At 40.1% G+C, this 13,346-nt stretch overlaps 1 protein-coding gene across 4 annotated transcripts in view; it reads left to right on the forward strand.

Annotated features, from left to right (window-relative positions):
- The window catches only part of LOC128666513 (RNA-binding protein 6), a 206,186-nt gene that overhangs the window by 80,502 nt on the left and 112,338 nt on the right, over window positions 1-13,346 (forward strand). For all 4 annotated transcript variants that reach the window (XM_053721153.1, XM_053721156.1, XM_053721157.1 and 1 more), the window contains exon 12: window positions 1,627-1,696. In XM_053721153.1, coding sequence (XP_053577128.1) covers window positions 1,627-1,696 — 70 coding nt within the window. The remainder of the gene's footprint in view (window positions 1-1,626; window positions 1,697-13,346) is intronic.

Raw genomic sequence — 13,346 nt, forward strand, 5'->3', positions numbered from 1 at the left:
ATTTTATTAGGGGGCTTAGAGTAGGTGTAATTAGTTTAAAATTGTTGTAATATTTTTCTAATGTTTGTAAATATTTTATTTTTTGTAACTTAGTTCTTTTTTATTTTTTGTACTTTAGTTAGTTTATTTAATTGTATTTATTTGTAGGTATTGTATTTAATTAATTTATTGATAGTGTAGTGTTAGGTTTAATTGTAGGTATTGTATTTAATTAATTTATTGATAGTGTAGTGTTAGGTTTAATTGTAACTTGGGTTAGGATTTATTTTACTGGTAATTTTGTAATTATTTTAACTAGGTAGCTATTAAATAGTAAATAACTATTTAATAGCTATTGTACCTGGTTAAAATAAATACAAAGTTGCCTGTAAAATAAATATTAATCCTAAAATAGCTACAATATAATTATAATTTATATTGTAGCTATATTAGGGTTTATTTTACAGGTAAGTATTTAGCTTTAAATAGGAATAATTTATTTAATAAGAGTTAATTTATTTCGTTAGATTTAAATTATATTTAAGTTAGGGGGGTGTTAGGGTTAGACTTAGCTTTAGGGGTTAATACATTTATTATAGTAGCGGTGTGGTCCTGTTGGCAGATTAGGGGTTAATTATTGTAGGTAGGTGGGGGCGGCAGATTAGGGGTTAATAAATATAATATAGGGGTCGGCTGTGTTAGGGGCAGCAGATTAGGGGTACATAGGTATAACGTAGGTGGCGGCGGTGTACGTAGCGGCAGATTAGGGGTTAAAAAATTTTAATAGAGTGGCGGCGATGTGGGGGGACCTCGGTTTAGGGGTACATAGGTAGTTTATGGGTGTTAGTGTACTTTAGAGCACAGTAGTTAAGAGCTTTATAAACCGGCGTTAGCCCAGAAAGCTCTTAACTACTGACTTTTTTCTGCGGCTGGAGTTTTGTCGTTAGATTTCTAACGCTCACTTCAGCCACGACTCTAAATACCGGCGTTAGAAAGATCCCATTGAAAAGATAGGATACGCAAATGGCGTAGGGGGATCTGCGGTATGGAAAAGTCACGGCTGCAAAGTGAGCGTTAGACCCTTTCATGACTGACTCTAAATACAAGCGGTAGCCCAAAACCAGCGTTAGGAGCCTCTAACGCTGGTTTTGACGGCTACCGCCAAACTCTAAATCTAGCCGTTAGTGTTTGTAAGGTAATAATTCACACTCGTACAACAAACATAGGGTACACACACCACACACACTGTCCTACAACACATACACAAGTGGTGACCCAGTAAACATGGTGTTGCAGCCCAGTAATGGGTCCTGACCCGTGGTTTGAAAAAACGCTGGTTTACACATAGTGATTGGGTTTCTTCCAAAGTAGAAAGGGGGCGTGGTGTATTTGCTGTTTGGGCCCTCATGTGGGGATAGTGTGCCACCTCTGCAGAAGTAAAGGGGCTTTGTCCTCTCTAGGAATATTGACCTCAAATTGAGTGAATGTGTATAGGGGGGGGGGTGTTTCTGTGGGTTTTTTTTTTTTTTTTAAACACCATAATTGTTCACTTGCTCTTCTATCTATAGATACACATATAGATAGATAGATAGAGAGAGAGATTGTTTGGTTCAATATTTTTTTTTTAATCTTTCTGTTTGCTCCTAGGACAGTTCCAATGAAAACGGCGGATCAAAGCACAATCCAAGAACCCGATATAAACACCCCAAGTGTACAGGTATTATGCTCCATCATACATTTCTATTGCCTGTTTAATGCTTCCACTAACTAAACAGATTTACTATTTAGCCTGTGTGTGTAGAATATTAAAAAATTCTAAACTCTTGATAGATTTGCAGTGAGTTCATGTAATGTTTTTTTATTGTTTTGGTCACTTTATATCAGAAGGTTGACGCATTTAAAGTTTTGTTTTATTTGTTTTAAAAACATAAAAAATAGTGTACAGTTAAAGGACCCCTAAGCACAGTAGAATAATTGAAATCTTAGAGATGCAGATATTCCCAAAGACCTTCTTTTATAGTGTTCTCTAATTTGCATAATCTGATGATGTCATCGTGCTGTGACATAGCAAAATCTATTGCAAAATATTTAAAAATAAATAAATACTTTCCAACAGATGATTTGACACTTGAATATTTGTTAGTATATAATAGAAACTGCATTTGAATTTAATGAAAAAAAATGAAAGATTTTAAATATATTTGGTGATAAAACAAATGAACACATTTGCATTTCGAACTTCCTTTTCATAGAATAGTAATTACGTTTTGATCTGGAGAAGAATTTGTGTACCATACTGTCTCATAGTTTTGACTTGACAGGTTATCTGCCATGGTTCTATTCTAAATACTTTCGCCTAGATCACGAGTTTTGTCGGTAAGGCTTTTTTTTCTTACTGCTCCCTTAATCCAACGCTGGTATTACAAGTTCTCTTCAAGCCGGCGTTAGTCTCAGAAAAGTGAGCGTTGAGCAAAATTTAGCTCCACACCTCACCTCGATACCAGCGTTGCTTACGATAGCGGTAAGCAGCTAAAACGTGCTTGTGCACAATTTCCCCATAGGAAACAATGGGGCTGAGCTGGGTGGAAAAAAAACTGCAAAAAAGCAGCGTTCAGCTCCTAACGCAGCCCCATTGTTTCCTATGGGGAAATTAATTGTATGTCTGCACCTAACACTCTAACATGAACCCTGAGTCTAAATACCCCTAATCTTACACTTATTAACCCCTAATCTGCCGCCCCCGACATCGCCGACACCTGCTTTTATACTATTAACCCCTAATCTGCCGCTCCGGACTCCGCCACCACCTACATTATACTAATGAGCCCCTAATCTGCTGTCGCCGCCAATATAATAAAGTTATTAACCCCTAAACCTAAGTCTAACCCTAACACCCCCCTAATTTGAATATAATTTAAATACATCTAAATAAAATAACTACAATTAAATAAATTATTCCTATTTAAAACAATACTTACCGATAAAATAAACCATAAGATAGCTACAATATAACTAATAGTTACATTGTAGCTAGCTTAGGGTTTATATTTATTTCTCTTGCAAGGTGTATCCAGTCCACGGATTCATCCTTTACTTGTGGGATATTCTCATTCCCTACAGGAAGTGGCAAAGAGAGCACACAGCAGAGCTGTCCATATAGCTCCCCCTCTAGCTCCACCCCCCAGTCATTCTCTTTGTCGGCTCTAAGCACTAGGGTGTCTCTACGGGAGGGTAAAGTGAATGTGGTGTTAGAATTGTAGTTTTTATTATCTTCAATCAAAAGTTTATTTTAAATGGTACCGGTTTGTACTATTTACTCTCTAGCAGAAAAGTGATGAAGATTTCTGCTGAGAGGAAAATGATTTTAGCATGTTGTAACTAAAATCCACTTCTGTTCCCACACAGGACTGAGGAGTACCAGAAAACTTCAGTTGGGGGGAACGGTTTGCAGGGTAATCTGCAATGAGGTATGTTCAGTCATTTATTTCTAGACAAGACTGAGATAATGCTAGAAGAGACTGACAATATCCCCATGAGGGGAGGGTAAGCTATATTCACAGACTTAGTAAGGAATTGAATGGTTACATAACAGGGCTAATTATGCTGGTTGACACTGATTCAGGGCAATCGATTGTTTATTTAAGAAAAATATCGTTTGTAGACACTTTGAAAGTCCTTTTGGGGTTCTTTCAGGGGTTATTACCCACATGGCTGTTTTTTATTCACTTAAGAGTGATTTACTATGCCTCACAGCTCCGGAGTAGAGTGGGAGGGGCCTAATTTCGAGCCTCAGATGCCCAGTTAGAATTGCAGAGAAGTTCATGCTGCTTCACATGGAGGGTCCTGCTGCTGTTTGAGGGCCTTATAGAAGCTATATTCCCCCAAATCTGATCCCTAAGGGCAGGTAGGGCCACAGCAAGGCTGTGGCAAGTTGCTGTATTATTTTTAACCGGGTGTTGGCTTTTGGCTGCTCCGGTTTGGTCATTAAGGGGTTAATCGTTTTGCAACTTGTGGTGCAATCTTATTAAGGCTTTAGGTACATACTGTGAAAATTTCAAGAGAATTGCTGCATTTTTCACTGTTTTGTAAAATTGTGTGCTCTTTTTATCTCTTAAAGGCACAGCAACGTTTTTTCAAATTGTGTTTTTTATTTGATTAAAGTGATTTTCAAGCCTGCTTGTGTATATTACTAGTCTGTTAAACATGTCTGACACTAAGGAAAATCCTTGTTCAATGTGTTTAGAAGCCATGGTGGAACCCCCTCTCAGAATGTGTCCCACTTGTACTGATATGTCTATACACTTTAAAGATCATATTGTTGCACTTAAGAATGTGGCCCAAGATGATTCTCAGACTGAAGGTAACGAGGGTAGCCCGTCTGCCTCTCCCCAAGTGTCACAACCAGTTACGCCCGCGCAAGCGACGCCTAGTACCTCTAGTGCGTATAACCCTTTTACATTACAAGACTTAGCAGCAGTCATGGATAATTCTCTTACAGCCTTCTTATCTAAACTGCCCGTGTTACCTGCAAAGCGTGATAGCTCAGTTTTAAGAACAGATTATGAGCATTCTGACGCTTTGGTAGCCGTATCCGATATACCCTCACAGCGCTCTGAAGTGGGACCGAGGGATTTGATGTCTGAGGGAGAAGTCTCTGATTCAGGAAGGGTTCCTCCTCAGACAGATTCAGATACATTGGCTTTTAAATTTAAACTAGAACACCTCCACGTTTTGCTTAGGGAGGTATTAGCTACTCTGGATGACTGCGACCCTTTGGTGATCCCAGAGAAATTGTGTAAAATGGACAAGTACCTAGAGGTCCCTGTTTACACGGATACGTTTCCGGTCCCTAAGAGGATTGTGGATATCGTTACTAGGGAGTGGGATAGACCAGGTGTTCCCTTTGTTCCCCCTCCTGTTTTTAAGAAAATGTTCCCCATACCTGACCCTGTGCGGGACTCGTGGTAGACGGTCCCTAAGGTGGAGGGGGCTGTTTCTTCACTTGCTAAACGCACAACCATACCAATTGAAGACAGTTGTGCTTTTAAAGACCCTATGGATAAAAAATTAGAGGGTTTACTTAAGAAAATTTTTGTTCAAGGTTTTCTTCTCCAGCCTATTGCCTGCATTATTCCTGTAACTACTGCAGCTGCTTTCTGGTTTGAGGCGCTGGAAGACTCACTCCAGACGGAGACCTCATATGAGGAAATTATGGATAGAATTAAGGCTCTAAAGCTAGCTAATTCTTTTATCACTGACACCGCTTTCCAAATAGCTAAGTTAGCGGCAAAAAATTCAGGTTTCGCCATTTTGGCGCGCAGGGCGCTATGGCTAAAGTCCTGGTCGGCCGATGTGTCGTCTAAATCCAAGCTTTTGAACATCCCTTTCAAAGGAAAGACCCTCTTCGGGCCTGAATTGAAAGAGATTTCAGAAATCACCGGGGGAAAAGGCCATGCTCTCCCTCAGGACAAGTCCTTTAAGACAAAGAACAAAGCTAATTTTCGTTCCTTTCGTAATTTCAGGAACGGCCCCGCTTCATCCTCTCCGGCTGCAAAGCAAGAGGGTAACGCTTCACAGCCCAAGACAACCTGGAAACCTTACCAGGGCTGGAATAAGGGTAAACAGGCCAAAAAGCCTGCAGCTGCCAACAAGACAGCATGAAGGGGTAGCCCCCGATCCGGGACCGGATCTAGTAGGGGGCAGACTCTCTCTCTTCGCTCAGGCGTGGGCAAGAGATGTACACGATCCTTGGGCGTTAGATTTTGTATCCCAGGGATAGCTTCTAGAGTTCAAGGGTTCTCCTCCAAGGGGGAGGTTCCACATTTCTCGTCTGTCTACAGATCAGACAAAGAAAGAGGGGTTTTTACGCTGTGTAGAAGATCTACATACAATGGGAGTGATCCACCCAGTTCCAATCATGGAACAAGGGCTGGGTTTTTACTCAAACCTGTTTGTGGTTCCCAAAAAAGAGGGAACTTTCAGACCCATCCTGGATCTAAAAATTCTTAACAGATTCCTAAGAGTCCCATCATTCAAGATGGAGACCATTCGGACAATCTTACCAATGATCCAGGAAGGTCAATATATGACTACCGTGGATCTAAAGGATGCATACCTACACATTCTTATCCACAAAGATCATCACCAGTTTCTCAGGTTCACCTTTCTGGACAAGCATTACCAGTTTGTGGCTCTTCCTTTCGGCTTAGCCACTGCTCCCAGAATTTTCACAAAGGTGCTAGGGTCCCTCCTGGCGGTTCTAAGACCGCGGGGCATAGCAGTGGCGCCTTACCTAGACGACATCTTAATTCAGGCGCCGTCCTTCCAAAGAGCCAAGTCTCACACAGAGATTGCATTGGCCTTTCTGAGGTTTCACGGGTGGAAGGTGAACATCAAAAAGAGTTCCCTTTCCCCTCTCACAAGGGTTCCCTTCCTAGGGACTCTAATAGACTCGGTAGAAATGAAAATAGTTCTGACGGAGGTCAGAAAATTAAAACTCTTAACTACTTGCCGAGTTCTTCATTCCATTCCCCGGCCATCTGTGGCTCAGTGCATGGAGACAATCGGATTAATGGTAGCGGCAATGGACATAGTCCCTTTTGCTCGGATACACCTCAGACCACTGCAACTATGCATGCTCTAACAGTGGAATGGGGATTATGCAGATTTGTCTCCTCAAATTCAGTTGGACCAGGAGACCAGAGATTCTCTTCTCTGGTGGTTGTCTCAGGATCACCTGTCTCAGGGAATATGTTTCCGCAGTCCAGAGTGGATCATTGTAACGACCGACGCCAGTCTGTTAGGCTGGGGGGGCGGTCTGGGACTCCCTGAAAGCTCAGGGCTTATGGTCTCGGGAAGAAAAGCTTCTCCCGATTAACATTCTGGAACTGAGGGCGATATTCAACGCTCTTCAGGCATGGCCTCAACTAGCTGCGGCCAAATTCATCAGATTTCAGTCGGACAACATCACGACTGTAGCTTACGTCAATCATCAGGGGGGAATAAAGAGTTCCCTAGCGATGACGGAAGTAACCAAAATAATCAGGTGGGCGGAGGATCACTCCTGCCATCTCTCAGCAATTCGCATCCCAGGAGTAGACAACTGGGAGGCGGATTTTCTAAGTCGTCAGACTTTTCACCCGGGGGAGTGAGAACTCCACCCGGAGATATTTGCCCAGCTGACTCAGCTATGGGGCACTCCAGAACTGGATCTGATGGCGTCCCGTCAGAACGCCAAACTTCCTCTCTACGGGTCCAGGTCCCGGGACCCCAAGGCGGTATTGATAGATGCTCTAGCAGCGCCTTGGTCCTTCAATCTGGCTTATGTTTTTCCACAGTTTCCTCTCCTCCCGCGTCTGGTTGCCAGAATCAAGCAGGAGAAGGCTTCGGTGATTCTGATAGCGCCTACGTGGCCACGCCGGTCTTGGTATGCAGTCCTAGTGGACATGTCATCTGTCCCACCATGGACACTGCCAATGAGGCAGGATCTTCTAATACAGGGTCCGTTCAAGCATCCAAATTTAGTTTCTCTACGTCTGACTGCTTGGAGATTGAACGCTTAATTCTATCAAAGCGTGGGTTCTCTGAGTCAGTTATAGATACTCTGATTCAGGCTAGAAAGCCTGTCACCAGGAAAATCTACAATAAGATATGGCGGAAATATCTTTGTTGGTGTGAATCCAAGGGTTACTCATGGAGTAAGATTAGGATTCCCAGGATATTGTCCTTTCTCCAGGAAGGATTGGAGAAAGGATTGTCAGCTAGTTCCTTAAAAGGACAAATATCTGCTTTGTCTATCCTGTTACACAAGCGTCTGGCAGAGGTACCAGACTTTCAAGCGTTTGCTCAGGCTTTAGTCAGAATCAAGCCTGTCTATAAACCTGTGGCTCCGCCATGGAGTTTGAATCTAGTTCTTTCAGTTCTTCAAGGGGTTCCGTTTGAACCTTTACATTCCATAGACATTAAGTTGTTATCTTGGAAAGTTTTGTTTTTGGTAGCTATCTCTTCTGCTCGAAGAGTTTCAGAATTATCTGCCTTACAGTGTGATTCACCTTACCTGGTGTTCCATGCAGATAAGGTAGTTTTGCGTACCAAGCCTGGTTTTCTTCCTAAAGTTGTTTCTAACAAGAATATTAACCAGGAAATAGTTGTTCCTTCTCTGTGTCCTAATCCATCTTTGAAGAAGGAACGTCTATTACACAATCTTGATGTAGTTCATGCTTTAAAGTTCTATTTACAAGCAACTAAGGATTTCAGACAAACATCTTCCTTGTTTGTTACCTATTCTGGTAAGAGGAGAGGTCAGAAAGCGACTGCTACCTTTTTCCTTTTGGCTGAAAGCATCATCCGTTTGGCCTATGAGACTGCTGGCCAGCAGCCTCCTGAAAGAATTACTGCTCATTCTACCAGAGCAGTGGCTTCCACATGGGCTTTCAAAAATGAGGCTTCTGTTGAACAGATTTGCAAGGCAGCGAAATTTTACAAATTCGATACTTTTGCTTCTTCGGAGGCTATTTTTGGGAGAAAGGTTTTGCAAGCAGTTGTGCCTTCCGTTTAAGGTACCTGTCTTGTTCCCTCCCTTCATCCGTGTCCTAAAGCTTTGGTATTGGTATCCCACAAGTAAAGGATGAATCCGTGGACTGGATACACCTTGCAAGAGAAAACAGAATTTATGCTTACCTGATAAATTACTTTCTCTTGCGGTGTATCCAATCCACGGCCCGCCCTGGCATTTAAGTCAGGTGAAATTTTTTTGTTTAAACTACAGTTACCACTGCACCCTATGGTTTCTCCTTTTTCTTCCTAACCTTTGGTCGAATGACTGGGGGGTGGAGCTAGAGGGGGAGCTATATGGACAGCTCTGCTGTGTGCTCTCTTTGCCACTTCCTGTAGGGAATGAGAATATCCCACAAGTAAAGGATGAATCCGTGGACTGGATACACCGCAAGAGAAAGTAATTTATCAGGTAAGCATAAATTCTGTTTTTACAGGCAACTTTATATTTATTTTAACTAGGTACAATACTGTAGTTATTACATAGTTATTAACTATTTAATAACTACCTAGCTAAAATAAGAACAAAATTACCTGTAAAATATATCCTAAGCTAAGTTACAATTACACATAACACTGCTCTATAAATTAATTAAATTAAACTAATTACAATTAAATGAAATAAACTAAATTACAAAAAAACCCCCACTAAATTACAGAAAATAAAAAAGAATTAAACTAATTACAATTAAATGAAATAAACTAAATTACAAAAAACCCCCCACTAAATTACAGAAAATAAAAAAGAATTAAACTAATTACAATTAGATGAAATAAACTAAATTACAAAAAAGCCCCATTAAATTACAGAAAATAAAAAAGAATTACAATAATTTTAAACTAATTACACCTAATCTAATCCTCCTAATAAAATAGCACCCCCAAAATAATAAAATTCCCTACCCTATACTAAATTACAAATAGCCCTTAAAAAGGTCTTTTGCCGGGCATTAAGTAATCAGCTCTTTTACCTGTAAAAAAAAAAAAAAAATACAATACCCCCCCCCCCCAACATTACAACCCAGCACCTACATACCCCTACTCTAAAACCCACCCAATCCCCCTTAAAAAAAAAAACTAACACTAACCCCCTGAAGTTAACCCTACCTTGAGCCGTCTTCACCCAGCCAGGCACAAGTGGACCTCCAGACCGGCTGAAGGCTTCATCCAGGCGGCATCTTCTATCTTCATCCTTGCGGAGCCATCTTCTATCCAGCCGACGCGGAGCAATCCTCTTCAATCAAAGTCCTAACGAAGAATGAAGGTTCCTTTAAATGACGTCATCCAAGATGGAGTCCCTCAAATTCCGATTTTATGATAGGATTCCATCAGCCAATCGGAATTAAAGGGACACTGAACCCAATTTTTTTCTTTCATGATTCAGATAGAGCATGCAATTTTAAGCTACTTTCTAATTTATTCCTATTATCAATTTTTCTTTGTTCTCTTGCTATCTTTATTTTAAAAAGAAGACATCTAAGCTTTTTTTTATTATTCAGAACTCTGGACAGCACTTTTTTATTGGTGGATGAGTTTATCCACCAATCAGCAAGAACAACCCAGGTTGATCACCAAAAATGGGCCGGCATCTAAACTTTCTTGCATTTCAAATAAAGATACAAAGAGAATGAAGAAAAGTTGATAATAGCAGTAAATTAGAAAGTTGCTTAAAATGTCATGCTCTATCTGAATCAATAAAGAAAAATTTTGGGTACAGTGTCCCTTTAAGGTATGAAAAATCTGATTCGATCAGCCAATAGAATTGACCTCGCATTCTATTGGCTGATCCAATCTTTAATACAATTGGCTGATTTTTCCTACCTTAATTCCGATTGGCTGATCCTATCGGCCAATCGGAATTCGAGGGACGCCATCTTGGATGACACCATTTAAAGGAACCTTCATTCTTCGTTAGGACTTCGATTGAAGAGGATGGCTCCGCGTCGGCTGGATAGAAGATGACTCCGCTCCGGAAGGATGAAGATAGAAGATGCCGCCTGGATGAAGCCTTCTGCCGGTCGGGATGTCCTCTTCTGCCCCGATCGGATGAAGACTTCTGGAGGTCCACTTGTGCCCGGCTGGGTGAAGAAGGCTTAAGGTAGGGAGATCTTCAGGGGGTTAGTGTTAGGTTTTTTTAAGGGGGTATTGGGTGGGTTTTAGAGTAGGGGTATGTGGGTGGTGGGTTGTAATGTTGGGGGGGTATTGTATATATATTTTTTTACAGGTAAAAGAGCTGATTACTTTAAGGCAATGCCCCGCAAAAGGCCCTTTTAAGGGCTATTTGTAATTTATTTATTTTATTAGGGGGATTAGATTAGGTGTAATTAGTTTAAAATTCTTGTAATTCTTTTTTATTTTCTGTTATTTAGTGTTTGTTTTCTCGTAATTTAGTTTATTTCATTTAATTGTAATTAGTTTAATTTAATTTAGTTTATTTATAGAGTAGTGTTAGGTGTAATTGTAACTTAGGTTAGGATTTATTTTACAGGTAATTTTGTATTTATTTTAGCTAGGTAGTTATTAAATAGTTAATAACTATTTAATAACTATTGTACCTAGTTAAAATAAATACAAAGTTGCCTGTAAAATAAATATAAATCCTAAAATAGCTATAATGTAACTATTATTTTATCGGTAAGTATTTAGTTTTAAATAGGAATAATTTATTTAATTGTAGTAAATTTATTTCGTTTAATTTAAATTATATTTAAGTTAGGGGGGGTTAGACTTAGGTTTAGGGGTTAATAAATTTATTATAGTAGCGGCGACGTTGGAGTCGGCAGATTAGGGGTTTATAAATGTAGATAGGTGTCGGCGATGTTAGGGACGGCAGATTAGGGGTTAATAAAATTTAACTAGTGTTTGCGAGGCGGGAGTGCCGCGGTTTAGGGGTTAATACATTTATTAAAGTGGCGGCGATGTCCAGTCAGCAGATTAGGGGTTAATAAGTGTAGTTAGGTTGCGGCAGCGTTGGGGGCGGCAGATTAGGGGTTAATAAATATAATGTAGGTGTCGGCGATGTTAGGGGCAGCAGATTAGGGGTTCATAGGTATAATGTAGGTGGCGGCAATGTCCGGTCGACAGATTAGGGGTTAAACATTTTTATTATAGTGTTTGCAATGTGGGGGTGCCTCGGTTTAGGGGTTCATAGGTAGTTTATGGGTGTTAGTGTACTTTGTAGCACTTTAGTTAAGAGCTTTATGTTCCGGCGTTAGCCCATAAAACTCTTAACTACTGACTTTTATATGCGGTAGGAGTCTTGACAGTAGAGGGTCTACCGCTCACTTCTTCCAAGACTCGTAATACCAGCGTTAGGCAAATCCCATTAAAAAGATAGGATACTCAATTGACGTAAGGGGATTTGCGGTAGCCTCGAGTCGCGGAAGAAAAGTGAGCGGTAGACTCTTTCCTGCCTGACTCGTAATACCAACGGGCTTTAAAAAGCAGCGTTGGGACCTCTCAATGCTGCTTTTTAAGGCTAACGCCAAACTCTAGCCGTTTGTTTTTCAAGAACTAGTGTCCAGTTGTGTGAGTGTATTTCAGTATTTAATACGCCAATATGAAAAATGTGGCACCTGTACGGTCTGCAACCTCAAACCATTTTCTTTTGTCCATATTCATTATCTTCACAATGGAAATGACCATTCATCTTGGAGAATGACTCTGGACAGAAGATTTTTCTAAAATTTTCCTATGTTTTTTTATTTTTTATTTTTTTTATTTAAAATATCTCTGAACGTTGTGGATGTTTCATTGCTCACAGAAGCTAGGACTCAAAATGTCTACTTAAAGGGGCAGTAAAGGCAAAATGTTCCTTTCATGATTCAATATCATTTGTGAATACAACACCACTAATAGTGCAAGGTGGTGAGGTTAAACTGCAAATCCTCTATGTAATATAGAAATACATGAAGTTCACCAGCACTGTTAGGATAAAACATTCATCTTTTATTGAAGATCCTTTAAAAATAGCAACGTTTGCCTTTCATGATTCAGATAGAGCATGCAGTTTTGAACACCTTTCCAATTTACTTCTATAATCTAATTTGCTTTGTTCTTTTTTGATATCCTTTGTTGACAAGCATACCTAGGTAGGCTCAGGTGCAGAAGTACACTGGAAGCTACCTACTGACTGGTGTTTTCAAATATATGAGTCTCTTTATTGACTCACCTGATGTGTTCAGCTAGCTCTCAGTTTTTTGCTTCTTCAACAAAGGATACCAAGAGAATGACATAAATTTGATAATCAAAGTAAACTGGAAAGTTCTTAAACGGTATGCTCCATCTGAATTACGGAAAAAATAATTTTAAAGAAATAGTCTAGTCAAAATTAAACTTTCATAATTCAGATAGAGCAGCAATTTTAAGCAACTTTCTAATTTACTCCTATTATCAATTTCTTTCCTATGACATGGAAAGTCCACAAAGTCATTCCAATTACTAGTGGGATATTCAACTCCTGGCCAGCAGGAGGAGGCAAAGAGCACTTCAGCAAAGCTGCTAAGTGTAACTGCCTTACCCATAACCCCCAGTCATTCTCTTTGCCTCTGTCAATGGAGGTTGTGCGAAGATGGTGTCTGAAGATATTTAATCCTTTTATGGGTACTTTTCCCTGCAAGCAAGGATTGGGATTTAGCTGTGTCCACGTCAATCTCTTCAGTAAGAATAGTGGTGGCTTTTAAGCAGTTAAAAGGCGGCAAGGTAGTCCTTGCTTCTTCTTTTTTTTTTTTTTTTTTTTTTTTTTTTTAACACTTTGCTTCCGTGTTACAAAAGCCAGAGTTGGTTACTCTGTTCTTTATTATTCTACAGGTCCA

Source organism: Bombina bombina, chromosome 7 (assembly GCF_027579735.1).
Source record: "Bombina bombina isolate aBomBom1 chromosome 7, aBomBom1.pri, whole genome shotgun sequence".
Lineage (NCBI taxonomy): Eukaryota > Metazoa > Chordata > Amphibia > Anura > Bombinatoridae > Bombina > Bombina bombina.